The 15,167-nt window shown below is 54.4% G+C and overlaps 2 protein-coding genes across 4 annotated transcripts in view; one reads left to right on the forward strand and one right to left on the reverse strand.

Moving 5' to 3' along the window:
• Nucleotides 1-608: 608 nt before the first annotated feature.
• Nucleotides 609-15,008, reverse strand: LOC122099129 (collagen alpha-1(I) chain-like). The gene is made up of 2 exons (XM_042669711.1): nucleotides 14,515-15,008; nucleotides 609-2,394 (listed from the first exon to the last, which is right to left on the reverse strand). The coding sequence occupies exons 1-2, from the start codon at nucleotides 15,006-15,008 to the stop codon at nucleotides 609-611; spliced, it is 2,280 nt and encodes a 759-aa protein (XP_042525645.1).
• Tmem51 (transmembrane protein 51) overlaps nucleotides 1,426-15,167 on the forward strand; it is a 30,879-nt gene continuing 17,137 nt past the window's right edge. For 2 of the 3 annotated variants that reach the window (XM_042669790.1, XM_042669791.1), the window contains exon 1: nucleotides 1,427-1,587. The gene's annotated coding sequence lies outside the window, so the exon portion shown is untranslated. Of the gene's footprint in view, nucleotides 1,588-15,167 lie in introns of all 3 variants that reach the window. The other variant, XM_042669793.1, reaches the window with a different exon arrangement.

Below are 15,167 nucleotides of genomic sequence, written 5' to 3' on the forward strand. Positions count from 1 at the left end.
GGAGGATCAAAGTCCAGAGTGGGGGGGGGGGAGGAATTGGTAAAGCCCTATTCAAAACTCTAAGCAGAAAGGGCCAAGGGCAGTGCTTAAGTGGTAAACTGCTTGGCTGGAAAGTGCAAGGTCCTAAATTCAAATGTTAACTAACGTTCAGAGGGGATGGCCACCAGGGCCGGTTGGCACTAAGGATGTCGGGACTAGCAATTACTGTGGTAACATCAAATTTGTCTCTTTTGTGAATCCAGGGACCTGACAGGGTTCAAATAAGAAGCCATGGGGCCAGGTGCTGGTGCTCCCCACTGTTAACCCTAGTTACTCTGGAATCTGAGGTCTGAAGATGGAGGTTCGAGGCCAGCTCCAGTCTCCAGTCCCCTAGATGGGAAGTGATCTTGGGGCACCGGGGCTGAACTGAATTGCCACCGGGCTGCGGTGAGCTGGCCTGGGGACCCCGCGCCCAGCAGGAGGCGCCTTTTGTCCTCCGCGGGGGCCGGCCCACCTCCGTCTCCGGTTCCAACTTCAAAGGGTGGGCGCACACCCAAGGAGGGGGCGGGCCGGCTCGGATTCCAAACACCGGGGCCGGGAGGGAGGGGCGCACCGCCCTCGCCCGAGTCTCAGTCCCGCCCGCCCGGGGTCGTCGGGCCTGGGGCCGCCAAACCTCCAGGCGGGGCGGGCAGAGCCGCAGGTGAGAGGCGACCCGGCGCTGGGGTCACGCCGCCCGCCGCGGGGAGCCGAGCCGGGGCCGCGGCAGAAGGCCGGCTGGAGACCGGCCGGGAGAGCTGGCGGCCGCGCCCAGGACGCCCCGCGCCCCGTTCCGGCGGGACCCGGCCGGCCGCCCCGAGCCCGCGCGCGCGCCCCGGGAACTGGAACGCGCTCCACCCGGGCCGGGCCGGGCGGGGGTGGGGAGCCCCGCGGGGCCCCGCCGACCCGACGGCTTCCTGCTTCCCCGCCGCAGCCCGGCCCGCGGGGCACCGGCCTGGGGGCGCCCCGACACCTCGAGCCCGGCCCGGGACGGGAGGAAGGCGGCGGCCGCCCCACCGAAGCGGAAAGGTGAGTCTACCGCCCCGTGCTGTGCGCCCGCCCGGCGGAGGGGTGCAGGGGACCCCACGATGTCTGAGACTCCGGGCTGGAGACTCGACGCCCCCTCCACCCCCCTCCCCAGAGCCCTCGGGAGGGGGCGGCGTTCGGGGCCTCGTCTTTATTCGCATCTGCTTCTCCCACCGAGCGTGGGGGTCGTGGCGGTGATGGGGGGGGGAGTCCGGAGGGCGAGTCGGGGGAGGCGCCTCTGGGGTTCGGTAGGCGGGCCTTCGGCTATCGCCTCTCGGGTCCGGAGGGCGGGCCGTGGGCGGCACCTCCCGGAGCCCAGGCCTCTGGGCGACGCCGCGCCCCGGCGGCCCCTCCCGCTGCGCTCCGCGCGTCCTGGCCGAGCTCCCCACCGCCCCGGCCGGGTCCCCGTGCGCTCCTCCGTCCAGACTCCCGGGCCTCCAGCCCGCGGCCGATCGCGGCGTCTCGGAGGAGGCAGCCCGGGCTGGGGGTGTCGGGGAGCCCCCAGCCCCGGGCCGCCGCGCCTGGACGCGACTCGACCGGAGATTGGTGAGTGTGCGCCCGGGAGGGCCGTGGGATCGCGCGGCTCGGGGAGAAGCGGGGCCGCCGGGGTGTCCGCCGGGGCGCCCGCCCGGGAGCGCAGGACCCCGCACCTCGCACCCCGGCTTCGCGGTCGGTCTGGGGCCCTGTAGGCCCGGATGGCTGCCACCTGCCCGGCGGGCTCCTAGCCCTCGGCCTCCAGCAAGGCACCTGCCGCCGAGCCGCCGCGCAGAACCCGGGGTCCGGGAGCGCCGGCGCCCCCGCCGAGCCCCGAGCTGCCCCGCGCCGGGCCGCGCGCCTTTCCCGGCACTGGAAGCGGAAATGGGCTCGTGAGCAAAACCAGCCAAAGTTCGGGTTCTCCCTTGTACCAGGGGAGGGCTGTGGCCTGGGGTCGGGCGTGTTGTCTTGGGGGTGGGGGACGAGGAAGGGGAGCTCCTTGCCCACAGGGACTCTGGGAGAGCAGCCGCCGAGGAGTCGGGGCGCACCCAGTCTGATTCACTTTCCCGAAGAAAACTTCGCGGCCACACCTGGTCCCCGCGCAGTTTCCCGGGCGCTGCGGCGGCGGCGGCGCCGCGGGCGGCGGCGGGCTGAGCCCGTGCAGCTGACGCGGAGCCCGCCCCGGCCCCGCTGGCGGGGGAGGGGGCGCTGCGGACCCGGATTCCCGGGTAGGGGGGCGTGGTCGCCGGGGGGCGTGGTTTGGGGAAGCGTGACCGTCTAAGGAGCGTGGCGTTTGCGGGCGTGGCCTCGCCGGCGTGAGATTTCCGTGTGGGCGTGGCTTCGTGGGGTGTGGCCTTGGTGGGCGTGGCCAACGCCTGGCTGCAGGTGGAAGGTGGAGGTCAGCGCTTGCTGGCTTTGGTGTTGAAGGTAACTCGGAGCACAGCTTCTCCATGGAAAGGTGAAGGCATAAGGCAAAGGGACCAGGGAGGAAGGTCCTTCCCTGCAGAAGTCAGAAGTACATTCGCCCCAGAACAGTGGGGCAGACGGGAGGAGGCTACCTGTGAGTCCGCTTGCCGAGGTGTCCTGGGCATCACCCAGGGCCAGGCCTGACCCGGACACAGCGAGAGCATCCAGCCTAGCCGTGCAGTTACAGCCCCTGTCTGGCCAGGCCTGCTCCTTTAGACCCCACACACAGACTCTGGAGACATCCCTGCCCCCCCTGAACTCTTGGCCCAAAGCAGGGGAGCAGAAGAGTATGAGCTGTATGCTGCTCATGACAGATTAAAGCGAGATTCCAGGGAGTCCCAGCTGTGCTTTTCTAGGTGCCAGGGAAGTTCTAGATGCCTTGTGACTTGAGGGTATGAAGGCTCTGCTTTTGGCTGCTGTTTTCCTTTGCTGTTCTTGTGTCTTCTCTGAACTTGGGGAGGCCCCATTTGGGAGGCTTGAACTCAGGGCCTGGGTGCTCTCCCAAGGACAGTGCTCTACCACTTGCGCCACAGCTCCACCTCTGGGTTTTTGGTAGCTAATTGGAGATCCTAGTTTCACGGGCTTTCCTGCCTGGGCTGGCTTTGAACTGAGCTTCTCAGATCTCAGCTTCCTGCATAGCTAGGATTGCAGGTGTGCTCCACCAACACCTGGCAAAAGCTCTGCTCTTAGGGGATGAACCCAGGGACACACCCTCGGCCACAAACAGCTATGGGGCTGAAGCCAGCCATCCTCAGTCCTCTCACAATTCTTTGCAGAACTCTGGGAGACCTGCAGGTCAAATACCTGCTTTGGAGATTTCTCATAATCTTTCTGGAGGTGTCATGGGGTCCTGCTTGGATAGAGGGGCCCAGCCCATCATGGCAGTGTCTTTCTTCTCTGTTGGTTGCTCTTATTCTTCAGAAAAACAGACTCCTGTGTGGTCTTCCATCGAGCCCCTCTCAGACAGCCCAAGACCCTGGCCAGAGACATGCTCATGTGGCTGTCTGCTCTGCCTGTCCCTTCTCTACTCTTCAGGCTGATCCCCAATTCCTCCCTTCTTAAGCCCCAGCCCTGTCTCGAGGCTGCCCAGTTGGCCAAGTTTGCCATCCAGTGTTGTTTACTTCAGCTGAGTAACCAAACAGCTCCTTTTCTCCCTTGGCCTAGATTTATCAGACCTAAGCCACTCTCAGATTTGAATGCTGGTCACTTTAGATGCTAGGATATTGGCACTAGCAAGGACCTTAAACATCAGAAGTTCAGTCGGCTGCCAGGCATGTGGCTCCCTCCTATAATCCTAGCTACTCACGAGACTGAGATCTTCAATCCAGGGGGAAGTTCAGAGATTCCTTCTTAAGCATGGTCACACACAACTATCAGCCCAGCTACACAGGAAGCATAAATAAGATTGCTGTCCAAATTGGCCCAGACATAACTGCAAGACTTCATTTGGAAAAGTTAACTAGAGCTCTCATGGTAGAGCACCTGCCAAGCAGTCACCAGACCCGGAGTTCAAGACCCAGTGTTGCCCCAAAAGTCTAATCTGCTCATTTTGCAAGTGGGGAAACTGAGGTCCAAGGAAGAGAAAGGGCTTGCCTGGGGTCAGAGCCAGGACCAGACCCCAAGTTTCCCAGTGCTATCTTAGATGACTTTGAGGGTGTTGCTGGAAGGGCAAGCAGATTGCCACAAAAAACAAAACCAGAACACTGTCCATCTGCAAAACATGCTGTCTTTATACTCCAGTTCTGCCTGAGACATATGCAGGGCCTGGAATAAAGAGCCCGGGCCTGCCAGGCTCACACCTGTCATCCTAACTGCTTGGGAGGCTGAGATCTAAGGATAATAGTTTGAAGCCAGGCCTACCGGGAAGACTGATCTCCAATGAACCAGCAAAAAGCTGGAAGGAAGGTTGCGGCTCAAGTGGTAGAGTACCAGCCTTGAGTATAAAAGCTCAGGGCCCTGAGTTTAAGCTCTTGTACTTGTAAAAAAAAAAAAAATTCAGATCAGGAAGTTGGAAAAGATTGTTAGTTCAGAAAATCAGAGGCTGGGCCTCGGCTGGGCCCAGGGTTGGGCCCAGGGCTGGGGTGGGTGTCCCAGAGGAGAATTTGTCACAAATGAGACCAGTAACAGTACAATGACAGGGTCCAGCACACACATGTGCTGCACGGTCTTCTCTGTGAGCTGCAATCTTGTGTAGGAGTTCACAGGTATTAAAGCCAGGATCTGCTGTACCTGCCGCACAGTTACAGTGGCTGAGGTGCAGAAAGCATTACTTGGTTCAGTGCCATCATTGAACACTCATCACAGGCCTGGAGACCTCGTTGGATTGGTTGTTTTCCTCCCCCCCACCCTTGCCCCTCCCCTTTCTCCTCTTCTTTGTCCTTCTCCTTCTCTTCCTCCTTCTCCTCACCTTTCTCCTCTTTTTCTTCTTCCTCTTCCTTTTCTTCCTCCTCCTCCTCTTCCTTCTCTTTTGAATTCAGGACACTTAGCAAGCATTCTACCAAGTGAGCCACTTCTAATCCTTTTACCTTTGGGGTTTTGTTGATTTGTTTTTTCTAATAGAGTCTCATGCTTTTGCCTTGGCCAACCTCAGACCTATCTCTACCTCAGAGTAGTTAAGATTACAGGTATGCACCATTCTACCTGGTTCCATTTTTTTTATTGTCCCTGGAACTTGAGCAGTGGCAATTTCCCAAACTGAGATCACCCAGCAAATCGTGGAAGGACAAGGGTTTGAATTCACCGCGGTGGGCCTGTGCCTTAGATGGCTTCACATGACACACCGTCCTGTGATGTCTCCAGAAGGTTCTACATTTCCTCTTCATGATCTAGAACTCAGTGGCTCTAAATCTTCCTGAATTTTGTTTTGTTTTAATTTGGCTCAGGTAGCGGGGCTGGGAATTAACGCCAGGGCCTTGTACCTGCTAAGCACACATTATACCCTTGAGCTCTAGCCCTGTGCTCCTTTGGATGTATTTTCTACTTGTCACATCTGATCTGGAGAGAGACTAAGAACAGACTTGCTGTATTCTTGTGTGTTTTTCTTGCTAGGCCCTGCGGGCCTGTGGCAAGGTTTGTTAATAGTTGGTGGGAGGGACAGGATTAAAAAAAAAACATGAACTTTCCATGTTACCAGAAGAAGCCTCAAATGGTTCCTTAACTGCAGGTAGAGAATGCTGATGGTGCATCGGAATGTCACCTGGTCCTGGGACAACCTCTTCTACCTCAGGGAAAGTCTTTGGCTCACACCTGTGTAATCTCTGAGCTTACCAAGATAGGGGACAAGACAGTAAGGAATAAAGCTAAACATAACGTTAGCAACTGATCAAGGGGCCCAGAGTCAGAAAGGAGGAGGTTTAACCCTAACTCAGAGATGAGCAGGGAAGAATATTCGGAAGAGAGAAGCCTGAGTTGAAATCTGATAGGAGTTCAGAGGCCAAAGATGTTTCTGGTGGAGACAGAGGCCTATGCAAAGGCCCTGTGGTATGAGAACTTAATTCACTGAGGCTAGGTGGAGAATTGCTTCCTAAAAGTTAGTCGGGGTGTGGCCATTCCTCTCAAAATGAAAGTAGAATTACCATGTGGCCCAGCAGTTGGACTTCTTTTGAAAGGCAAACTGCACGTGTGTGTGCAGCAGTGTTATTCAGAAAAGCAGGCGTCCATGATGGGTGGGTCAGTGTACGCACGCACGGTGGAGAAAATGCTGACCTGTGCAAATAGAAAACAAGATTGAGGACCAGGTGGGGGTTGGGGGAGAGGAGGGAGTCTCACGGCAGCACTGTTTGATCTCACAAACATCTGGTTCCCAGTGGAGTCAGACACAGACAAAAGGTAGAATGCAGGTTTCCCGCAGGGGTCTGCGGAGGGAAACTGAGGAGTTGCTTTGTACAATAAAGGATTGGGGTGAGAGGCAGTCATCACTGGACAACAGCATGAACGTGCTTATTTGCTGCATCTGTACACACTTGAAAGTGGCAAGACAGACTTTTGGTTTTGTTTTTTTTTTTTTTTTGGTCGGTCATGGGGCTTGAACTCTGGGCCTGGGCGCTGTCCCTCAGCTCTTCAGCTCAAGGTGAGCGCTCTACCGCTTGAGCTACAGTGCTCCTTCCGGTTTTCTAGTGGTTTACTGGAGATAAGAGTCTCACGGACTTTCCTTGCCCAGGCTGGCTTTGAACTGTGAGCCTCAGATCTCAGCCTCCTGAGTAGCTAGGATTACAGGCGTGAGCCACCGGCGCCTGGCTAAGATAGACAGTACTTTTTTTTTTTTTTTTGGGTCCGGTCGTGGGGTCTGAACTCTGGGCCTGGGTGCTGTCCCTCAGCTCTTCAGCTCAAGGCTATAGCACTCTACCACTTGAGCCACAGCGCCACTTCCGGCTTTTTTCTTTTTGCTTATGTGGTGCTGAGGAATCGAACCCAGGGCCTCAGGCATGCAAGGCAAGTGCTCTACCACTGAGCCACCTTCCCAGCCCTAAGATAGACAGTTCTATGTTACGTGTGTCCCATCACAATAAAGCTTGGGAGAACACTCAGCCTTGCTGGTGGCTCATGCCTGACATCCTGGCTACTCGGCCTCCTGATCATGGTTCAGGGCCAACCTGGGCAGGAAAAATCTGTGAGACTCTCACCTCCACTTAACCACAAAAAGCTGGGAATGGAGCTGTGGCTCATGTGGTGAGCACTAGCCTTGAGCACAAAAGCTCAAGGGACAGCGCCCAGGCCCTGAGTTCAAGCCCCAGGGTGGGCACAAAAAAGCAAAATCAAAACTTGAGGGATGAGATGTTTGGGAAATAAGACTCAGATTTCCATGCCACACCATTCACTGTTCTTAGTCCTGGGGTACATAGGAGAGACCCATAGAGCTTACACCTTGTTAAGAAGGAGTCAATATGCCAGGCGCCAGTAGCTCACACCTGTAATCCTAGCTACTCAGGATCTAAGGATCTAAGAATCATGGTTCAAAGCCAGCCTGGGCAGAAAAGTCCCTGTGAGACTCTTACCTCCAATTAACCACTCAAAAAACCAGAGGTGGTGCAATGGCTCAAGTGGTAGAGCGTTAGCCTTGAGCACAAAGAGGCTCAGGGACAGCGCCCAGGCCCTGAATTTAAGCCCCACAAATGACCCAAAAAAAGTCAATAAACTAGGAAAACCAATCAGCACAACCAAACCGAACTGGAAGTCTGGTACCTGCCATAGCCTGGTGCCTGCAGGCCAAGCCCTCCTTAGCTTGCCAAAGGCTTAGGATGGGTCTCTCCAGGCCAGTGTGGGTTAAACTTTCCTGCTGCCACAATGAGAAGTACAAGTTGTCATGTCCAAAACGAGCTTTACAACGTTGGTGCGGGGGGGGGGGGGGGGGGGGGGGGGGGGGAAGGATTGGGATTAGGGGGGGAGGGGGGAGGCTGGGAAGGGATGTGAAGGGTAAACAAAGGAGGAGGCTGCAATGCTTGGTAAGAAATGTACGCATTATCCTGCCCATGTAACTGTAACTCCTCTGTACAGTATGTTCACAAATAAAATTAAATTAAAAAAAAAAAAAAAAAACTTTCCTGCTGCCCAGCCCCTCCCCCAGCAGGGCCTCAGTTTCCAGGGACCACTGTGTGCCCCCACCTCTCCCCACTGCCCCTGCCAGGAGCTCTGTCCGCTTTGTCCCTTCCTATTCTGTCTGCTTTTCAGTCCAGACTGTGCAAAAGCTTCTTTTAAAATAAAGGACAGTAAATTCAATACCAGCACTGAAACAATTAATGACTGTGTAAGGAGTCAATTTCAACAATTATTAATTTTTTTTATAGAAGCAGCGAAATTAGAAACCAGCTATGCAGCCAGAAAAATTCCTAGCCCAGACTCCTTGTAGAATACTTTTAGACTTCACAGAAGAATCCCAAGGATGAAATGGAAAGGTCCTATAAACCTAACTCTCCTCATGCTAGCATTCTCCATGACTGCCACCCAAAACCCATCCTGGGACCACGGATCCCAAAATCTGTGGATCTTCTGGGTCTTTAGAAAAGCAGAACAATGTTTGCATAGAATCTATGTGCATCCTTCCGTACACAAATTAAATCTTTGATCCATCGATTGATTGAAGCAAGGTTTCACTATGCTGCAAAAGTGAACCTTGAACTCACTCTGTTAGTCTCTAATTCCCATCCTCCTTTCTCAGCCTCTGCATGCTGGATTACAGACATGTACTACCCTGCCCAACTCTCTAGATTATTCATGATGCAGTGTAAATCCTGTTATTATATACTGTATCTTTTAGGGAATAATGGCAGGAAGAAACAACGTTTTTTTGTGTGTGTGCGATTACTAGGGCCTCACATTCTCCCTTAGCATTTTTTGCTCAAAGGTGGCACTCTACCATGTGAGCCACAGTTCCCCTTCCAGCATTTTTTCTGGTTCGTTGGAGATAAGAGTCTCAGACATATCTGCCCAGGCTGGCTTCAAACCAGCAATTTTGGCTCTCTCCATGGTAGAGAGAGTACCTGCCGGCCATGCCTCCATCCCTGGGTTTTACCCCCAGCCTGGCAGAGCAGCACAAATCTCTGGTCCAGGTCACAGTTAGTGGTTATGAATGGAATTAATTTCAGCATTATTTGTGTGTGTGTGTGTGTGTGTGTGTGCGCGCGCGCGCGTGTGCACACATGCTACTGTCCCTCTGCCTCAGTTTCTCTGCCTGTCATAGACTGCCTGAACATCACATGACTTGGAATGTACCAGGGTAATTGGCTTGGCTGTCCCCCCTCAGCTCGCTCAAGGGCCGTCCCGAATGAAGCATCTGTGACTTCCAGTACCAGCCGGAAGTGGCTGTACTCCCAGGAAAGTCCCTAAGTGCTTCCTCACTATTTTTTAGCCTGGATGTTTACAGGAATCCATGTTCACAGGAATCCCTCCTCCCTGTGTGGAGTTCCCAGAAGCCTGTTCCTTTCTGGAATGGCAACAGGCATGTCCTGGGTAGACATACGTGTGTCCCGAGTGAGACAACACGCATGTCCCAAGCAAAACGTTCCGCACACACTGTCAGAGCTTGTGAGGAGCCACGAACTCCATCTCTAATGGCTCAGCCAGGCACAGACCCTCTTATCCCAAGCCAAAACTGATGGATGGATGGATGGATGGATGGATGGATGGATGGATGGATGGATGGATGGATGGATGGATGGATGGATGGATGGATGGATGGACGGACGGACGGACGGACGGATGGATGGACGGATGGATGGATGGATGGATCAATGAATAGATGATAGATGGATAGATGGATGGATCTATCCGCTTCGAACCATAAAATGAAGAACCAAAGATACACAAGCCTAGAACTTGCATCCCAACAAATCCACATTTATCTAGAAAAGATGGCTGTACACACCAGCTGTACGATCATTTGAACAGCCAGGGGCCAGTAGCTCACACTTGCAATTCTGGGTAGTTCATTTAAATAGAATCCTACAATATCTGATCTTTGTATGTGGTTTCTATTAATTTCTTTTCTTTCTTGATGTTGGTTCTGGAGCTTGAACTCAAGCCCTCATGTTCTCACTTGCCTTTTCCACTCTTGGCTGGTGCTCTACCGCTTGAGACACACCTCCAGTTCTTTCTATTTAACTGTTCTTTTTTGTATTTGTATTTAACATGTATAACATGCATGCGCAAGGCTCTGGGTTAAACAACAAACTCATATTTTTACAAGAGATGACAAGAATCTAACATTCTCACTATTCCACCTCAAAAGTAAAAATGTACATTCCTAGAAAGCAGATCCCGCGTGTTAATAACCAAACAGTACAGTTCTATCTTATAGACTGATTTTTGTGTCATAAGCAATCCTTATCCATGACTTTGCTGTAAGGATGAGATGGAGCTGTTTTAGGACTCATGTCTGTTCCAAAGCTTAAGAAATAAATTCACAGAAAAATTCTGTTGCCTCATGTTGAAAGACATTTAAGTTTGAAACCACTGTTGTCCTAAAATCACCTTCAAAACCACCTTCCGAGGCGGGCGCTGGTGGCTCACGCCTGTAATCCTAGCTACTCAGGAGGCTGAGATCTGAGGATCGCGGTTCAAAGCCAGCCCAGGCAGGAGAGACCGTGAGACTCCTATCTCCAAGAAACCACCAGAAAACCGGAAGTGGCGCTGTAGCTCAAGTGGTAGAGCGCTCGCCTTGAGCTGAAGAGCTGAGGGACAGCACCCAGGCCCAGAGTTCAAGCCCCACAACCGACAAAACAAACAAACAAAAAAACCACCTTCCATCTTGGTTGCTCACTTTCCCATTCTCTTATGCAAACAAACCCAACCGTTTTTCTTCTCTCTGAATACTTAGCTTTAAGATTACTCCTATGGAAAAAAATACCTTAAAAACAATAGTAGAAAAGTTAAACATTGGCAGAACACATCAGTGCTCTTGAATTCACAGCCATCTTTCTGATAGCAGTAAATCTTTCCAAGGAAAGGACATTTTGATCTTCTTGGGTCAAACCGCCTTTGTCTCTGCCTAGCTCTCAGTCTAGGGAATTTCTTACTGAGGGCCATCTTGGTTTGATTTTCCACTGGTTCACAGTTGAGTTTCAGGGATGTTCCTGTAGGCTGGCTCCAAGGATTGAGTGATGTAGAAGTCTACATCACATCCTGTTTCCACACCTCGCAGGTATCAGATCAACTTGAGTGGAATGTTGAAGAGGGATACCACGGTGACCTAATGAGTCAGGAGACACGAGGCGTCCTTCCTATTTAACTTTCAAAGCAATTTTTGTGGTAGTCCTTCCTGCTCGCTAGACAGATAGCAGAATGGACTATGATCCTCCTACCTCTGCCCTCTGCATAGCTGGGATTATAGGTACATACCACCATGCCCAGCTTATTGATTTGAGATGAGGTCTTGCTAACTTTTTCCTGACCTGCTGATCTCAAGCAGGAATCCTTTCCATCTCCACCTCACAAGTGGCTGGGATTACAGGCTTGAGCCACTGTGCACAGCCAGGAACTACACTTTATACAAGCATGGGTCGGGGGACAGCAGGGCAAAAGTGGGTAGAGCCATCACCACCTGACCCATTGAGGAAGAAAGGAGGCTGGGGGTGCCTGGCCAGTGCCAGCCACGGTCTGATGGTAAACTGGGACTGCCGTTGATAGAGTGCAGGACCGGCTTGGCGAGCAAAGATGGGCTCAGTGGGGACGGTTGCTCCTCCTGTCCCTCCTCACCCAGAACCAGTGGTGGAGGGAGACTGTGGGAAAGGTCACCCAGGTTACCCACCCTGACCAGGCGTGACTCCTATAGCAGGTGAGCCATGGGCCCTGTGGGGGCTCAGCTGTGGCTCCCCAGCTCTCCCTGCCCAGCTTCCTGGGAGCTACAGATAAGGTCATCCCAGTAACCCTCCTCCTAGATCACACCCCTGGGCCAGTAGCGGGTTCTCACTGTGCACCCGGAAGCTCATGCCTGTAATACTAGCAGCAGATGACGCTGAGATCTGAGAATCATACATTCGAATCCAGCCCATGCAGAAAAGTCTTGAGACTCCTATTTCCGAATAACCAGCTAATGCTGGAAGTGTAGCTGTGGTTCAAGTGGTAGAGCACCAGCCTTGGGCAAAAAGAAAAAAAAAAAAAACAGAAACAAAAACAACTAAGGGGCAGTGTCTAGGCCCTGAGTTGAAGCCCCAATATCAGCACCAAACCACCCACCCCCCAAAAAAACCCAACCCCCCCAAAACCAAAATCGGCCTGCTTGCACAATCAGATCACCAGCTGGGTTTGAGACTTCTACTATATGAAACAGATGGTTGGTGCTATGGTTTCAAACTCTTTTTTTTGGGGGGGGGGGGTGGTCCGGTCGTGGGGCCTGAACTCTGGGCCTGGGCGCTGTCCCTCAGCTCTTCAGCTCAAGGCTAGCGCTCTACCACTTGAGCCACAGCGCCACTTCCAGCTTTTTTTCTTTTTGTTTATGTGGTGCTGAGGAATCGAACCCAGGGCCTCAGGCATGCAAGGCAAGCGCTCTACCACTGAGCCACCTTCCCAGCCCTGTTTCAAACTCTTGTTCTGCCACCTGCTAGCTAACCTTTGGGGTTCACTGCTTACCCCCAACCCAAGTCTGGTGTGCGTCTACTTAATCTCTAAGCTAGGAATAAGGAGCTGGGGGGGTCCAGTGGCTCACAACTGTAATCCCTGTACTTAGGGAGGCTGAGAATGAGAGGATCTTGGCTCAAGGCCCACAGGTAATTCACACGATCCTTGCCAACCTCTGATGGAGCACTGCTCTGTGAGAGCAGACTCCGCGGGAGGCTGAGGTGAGGACGGAGACCGTGCATGTCTGTGACCCCAGCACCGGGGGGCTGTGTTCTGCTAGACACTCTGCTGACTGGGAGTCGCAGGCTTGCAATTCCTGCCCGTCATCTGCATCCCAGACTCTGTATCACATGCACACTGGAGGTTTTTTCCCCTTTAGACAGACTTCACATACTCCATCTTCAAAAAGAAAAGAAAAGGTTCCCTGTCTAGACCATTCCTCTGTGCAGCCCGGCTTGCTCTTAAGCCTGTGGTCTTGGGCATTGTCGCCCGTGGCAAACATCTGTTTCTTTTCAAATCTGTTGCCTTGATCTTCCGAGTTGTGGCTGCGGCCTGCTTGGTGGGACCAGCTCCTGTGGCTAGAGCTTGAGTCGGAGGGTTTCCTGAGATTTTCACTCCAGAGGATCAAAGCCGTGCTCACTCCTGCCTGGGCAAGCAAAGGCAGCCTTGAGGGGAGGCCCTGGCAATTCAGCTTCCAGGAGAAGGGAAGAGGGGAGGGGAAGAGAGCAAGGGAGGTGGGCAAGGGAGGGGCAATTTTAGTGTCAGCCTGCAGAGAGGAACCTCTAGGAAGTGAGGGCTGGGGGGAGGAAGTTAGGTCATGGTGGGGGAGGCATGTCTTTGAATAGTGGTTCTCTCCCCCCCCCCCCATTCCCGACCACCATGAAGTGAGTAGATTTCTTCCCACACATGCATGCACACACACTCACACACAACTATGATGTGCCACCAAAGGCTCAAAGCCGCAGGACCAAGTGGCCACCAACTTGGGCCTCTGAAAGCCAGTGAGCCACCTGAGGCATTTTGTTAGGGTAATGGAACGCAGACCCCGCCCTCCACCCTGGAGACCCCCATACTTTACACCCGTGTCACATAAAACAGTTGCTTTCAGTTTACTGAGCTTGCCCTGTCTCGGGGCTGGGCGGCGGCCAGCTCAGGCCCGCAGTGAATCTCGTAGACCAGGCTGCGTGGCTGCAGCACAGAAATACTCCACAGGTCTGAGGCGGGGCGAGTACGTGTTCTCACTCTGGCTCCTGAGCTGTTCCTGTCCTCACCAGGAGAGACCGAGATGGGGGTGGGGGGAAGCTCTGGCAGCTGCTCTTCTAAGCCACTCACCCCACTGACAGGCACCCCCCCCCCCACCTCATCTACCCTAACTAGCCCCCAAGTCTTCTCTGAATATTCTATCAATGGCGGGTAGAGCTTCACCATAGGAATTTGGGGTGCACATAAATATTGGGTTCACGGCCTCCTCTGAGACCCCCTCCCCCCCACTCGCACCCCACAACCAAGCTCATCCCCCTTCATCTTCTCTCCTGCCACCTTGGCTGCCCTCCTGCCCTGCCTATCCTCCAAGGTTAGTCCTACCTCAGGGCCTTGGGCCTTGGCACTTAGCGGCCACTGCTGCTGAGACTCTTCTCCTACCCTTCCGGTGTTCACTAAAAGACAGAAAGGCCTATCTGGACCCTCTGTCTGGCCCACCCTCTGCCAAGGTACCCATAGTATGTAGTTTGCTTTCTCTGGGCATCTCTTGTAGTCTATCTCTTGGTCCTCCCAATCTCTGCCTCTTGAGTAGCTGGGATTATAGACATCAGCTACCATGCCTGACCGAGTCCTCCAGAGAGAAGAGGGTAAGGTGGAAGTGGAAGACGGTGGGGGAGGAGAGAGCCGTGGGAAGATGGTCTCCACCCCACCCCACCCCCCTGCCCTGGGATGTGCTCCGACTGTGTATTGATCTTCCTGGGAGGGGGCCCAGGCTTCACCTACCTGGGGCTCTTGAGGCCTGATGCAGCGTGGGCATGGCAGACAGTGCTGTGGAGAAGCAGGTTGTTCCCTGAGGCTGGGGGTGGGGCGGGGGAGGGGGCACGGCAGGGAGGACCACGCAAAGGCTCTGGGAAGGGGCAGCAGCAAGCTGGGAGCCCACTGAGTGCAGAAGGGGCTGGGAAGCGACGCCTGAGCCCCACAGGGCCCTGAAGGGGTGTGAGTGGGAGCGTCTGGGCGGACAGGAGACGGCAGGGCACAGTGGGGACTGCAGCAAAGCGGGTGCCAGGCCCCTTCCTCCGGGCAGAGCCTTGGCGCAGCTCAGGCGCTGGCTGCAGGTGAGAACCCGTGTCAGTTACAAGAGAAGTCATATTTGACTTACGAGATAACTGAGTCAATAGTGAATGCCCCAGACGTGGTCCTGGGCTGCCGAGGCTGCCGGCGTGAGGTGAGGGGGAGCCTGTGTGCACAGGGTAGGGTGGCGGGTAGCCCACTGCCATCCAGAATTACATCCAGGCCACCAGGCCAGGGTGTGCTCCCGCACTGGCCATGGGAGGCTAGAGGGGAAAGCAGAGGCTGCGGGGTGAGGACTGGGTGCCAGAGGCCAGTGCCGGGTGTGATGGGGGATCAGGGACTCAGGGAAGCAGCAGTGTCGGAGG

Source organism: Dipodomys spectabilis, unplaced genomic scaffold, assembly GCF_019054845.1.
Source record: "Dipodomys spectabilis isolate Male_0828 unplaced genomic scaffold, ASM1905484v1 ptg000504l, whole genome shotgun sequence".
NCBI classification, from domain to species: domain Eukaryota; kingdom Metazoa; phylum Chordata; class Mammalia; order Rodentia; family Heteromyidae; genus Dipodomys; species Dipodomys spectabilis.

Excerpts from the sequence above, each read along its gene's own strand:
- LOC122099129 (XM_042669711.1), bottom strand. The coding sequence starts at position 15,008 with ATGGCAGTGGGCTACCCGCCACCCTACCCTGTGCACACAGGCTCCCCC. Across the intron at positions 2,395-14,514 it reads TCAGGCCTCAAGAGCCCCAG|CCAGGCGTTGGCCACGCCCA; the intron begins GTAGGTGAAGCC and ends TTCCACCTGCAG.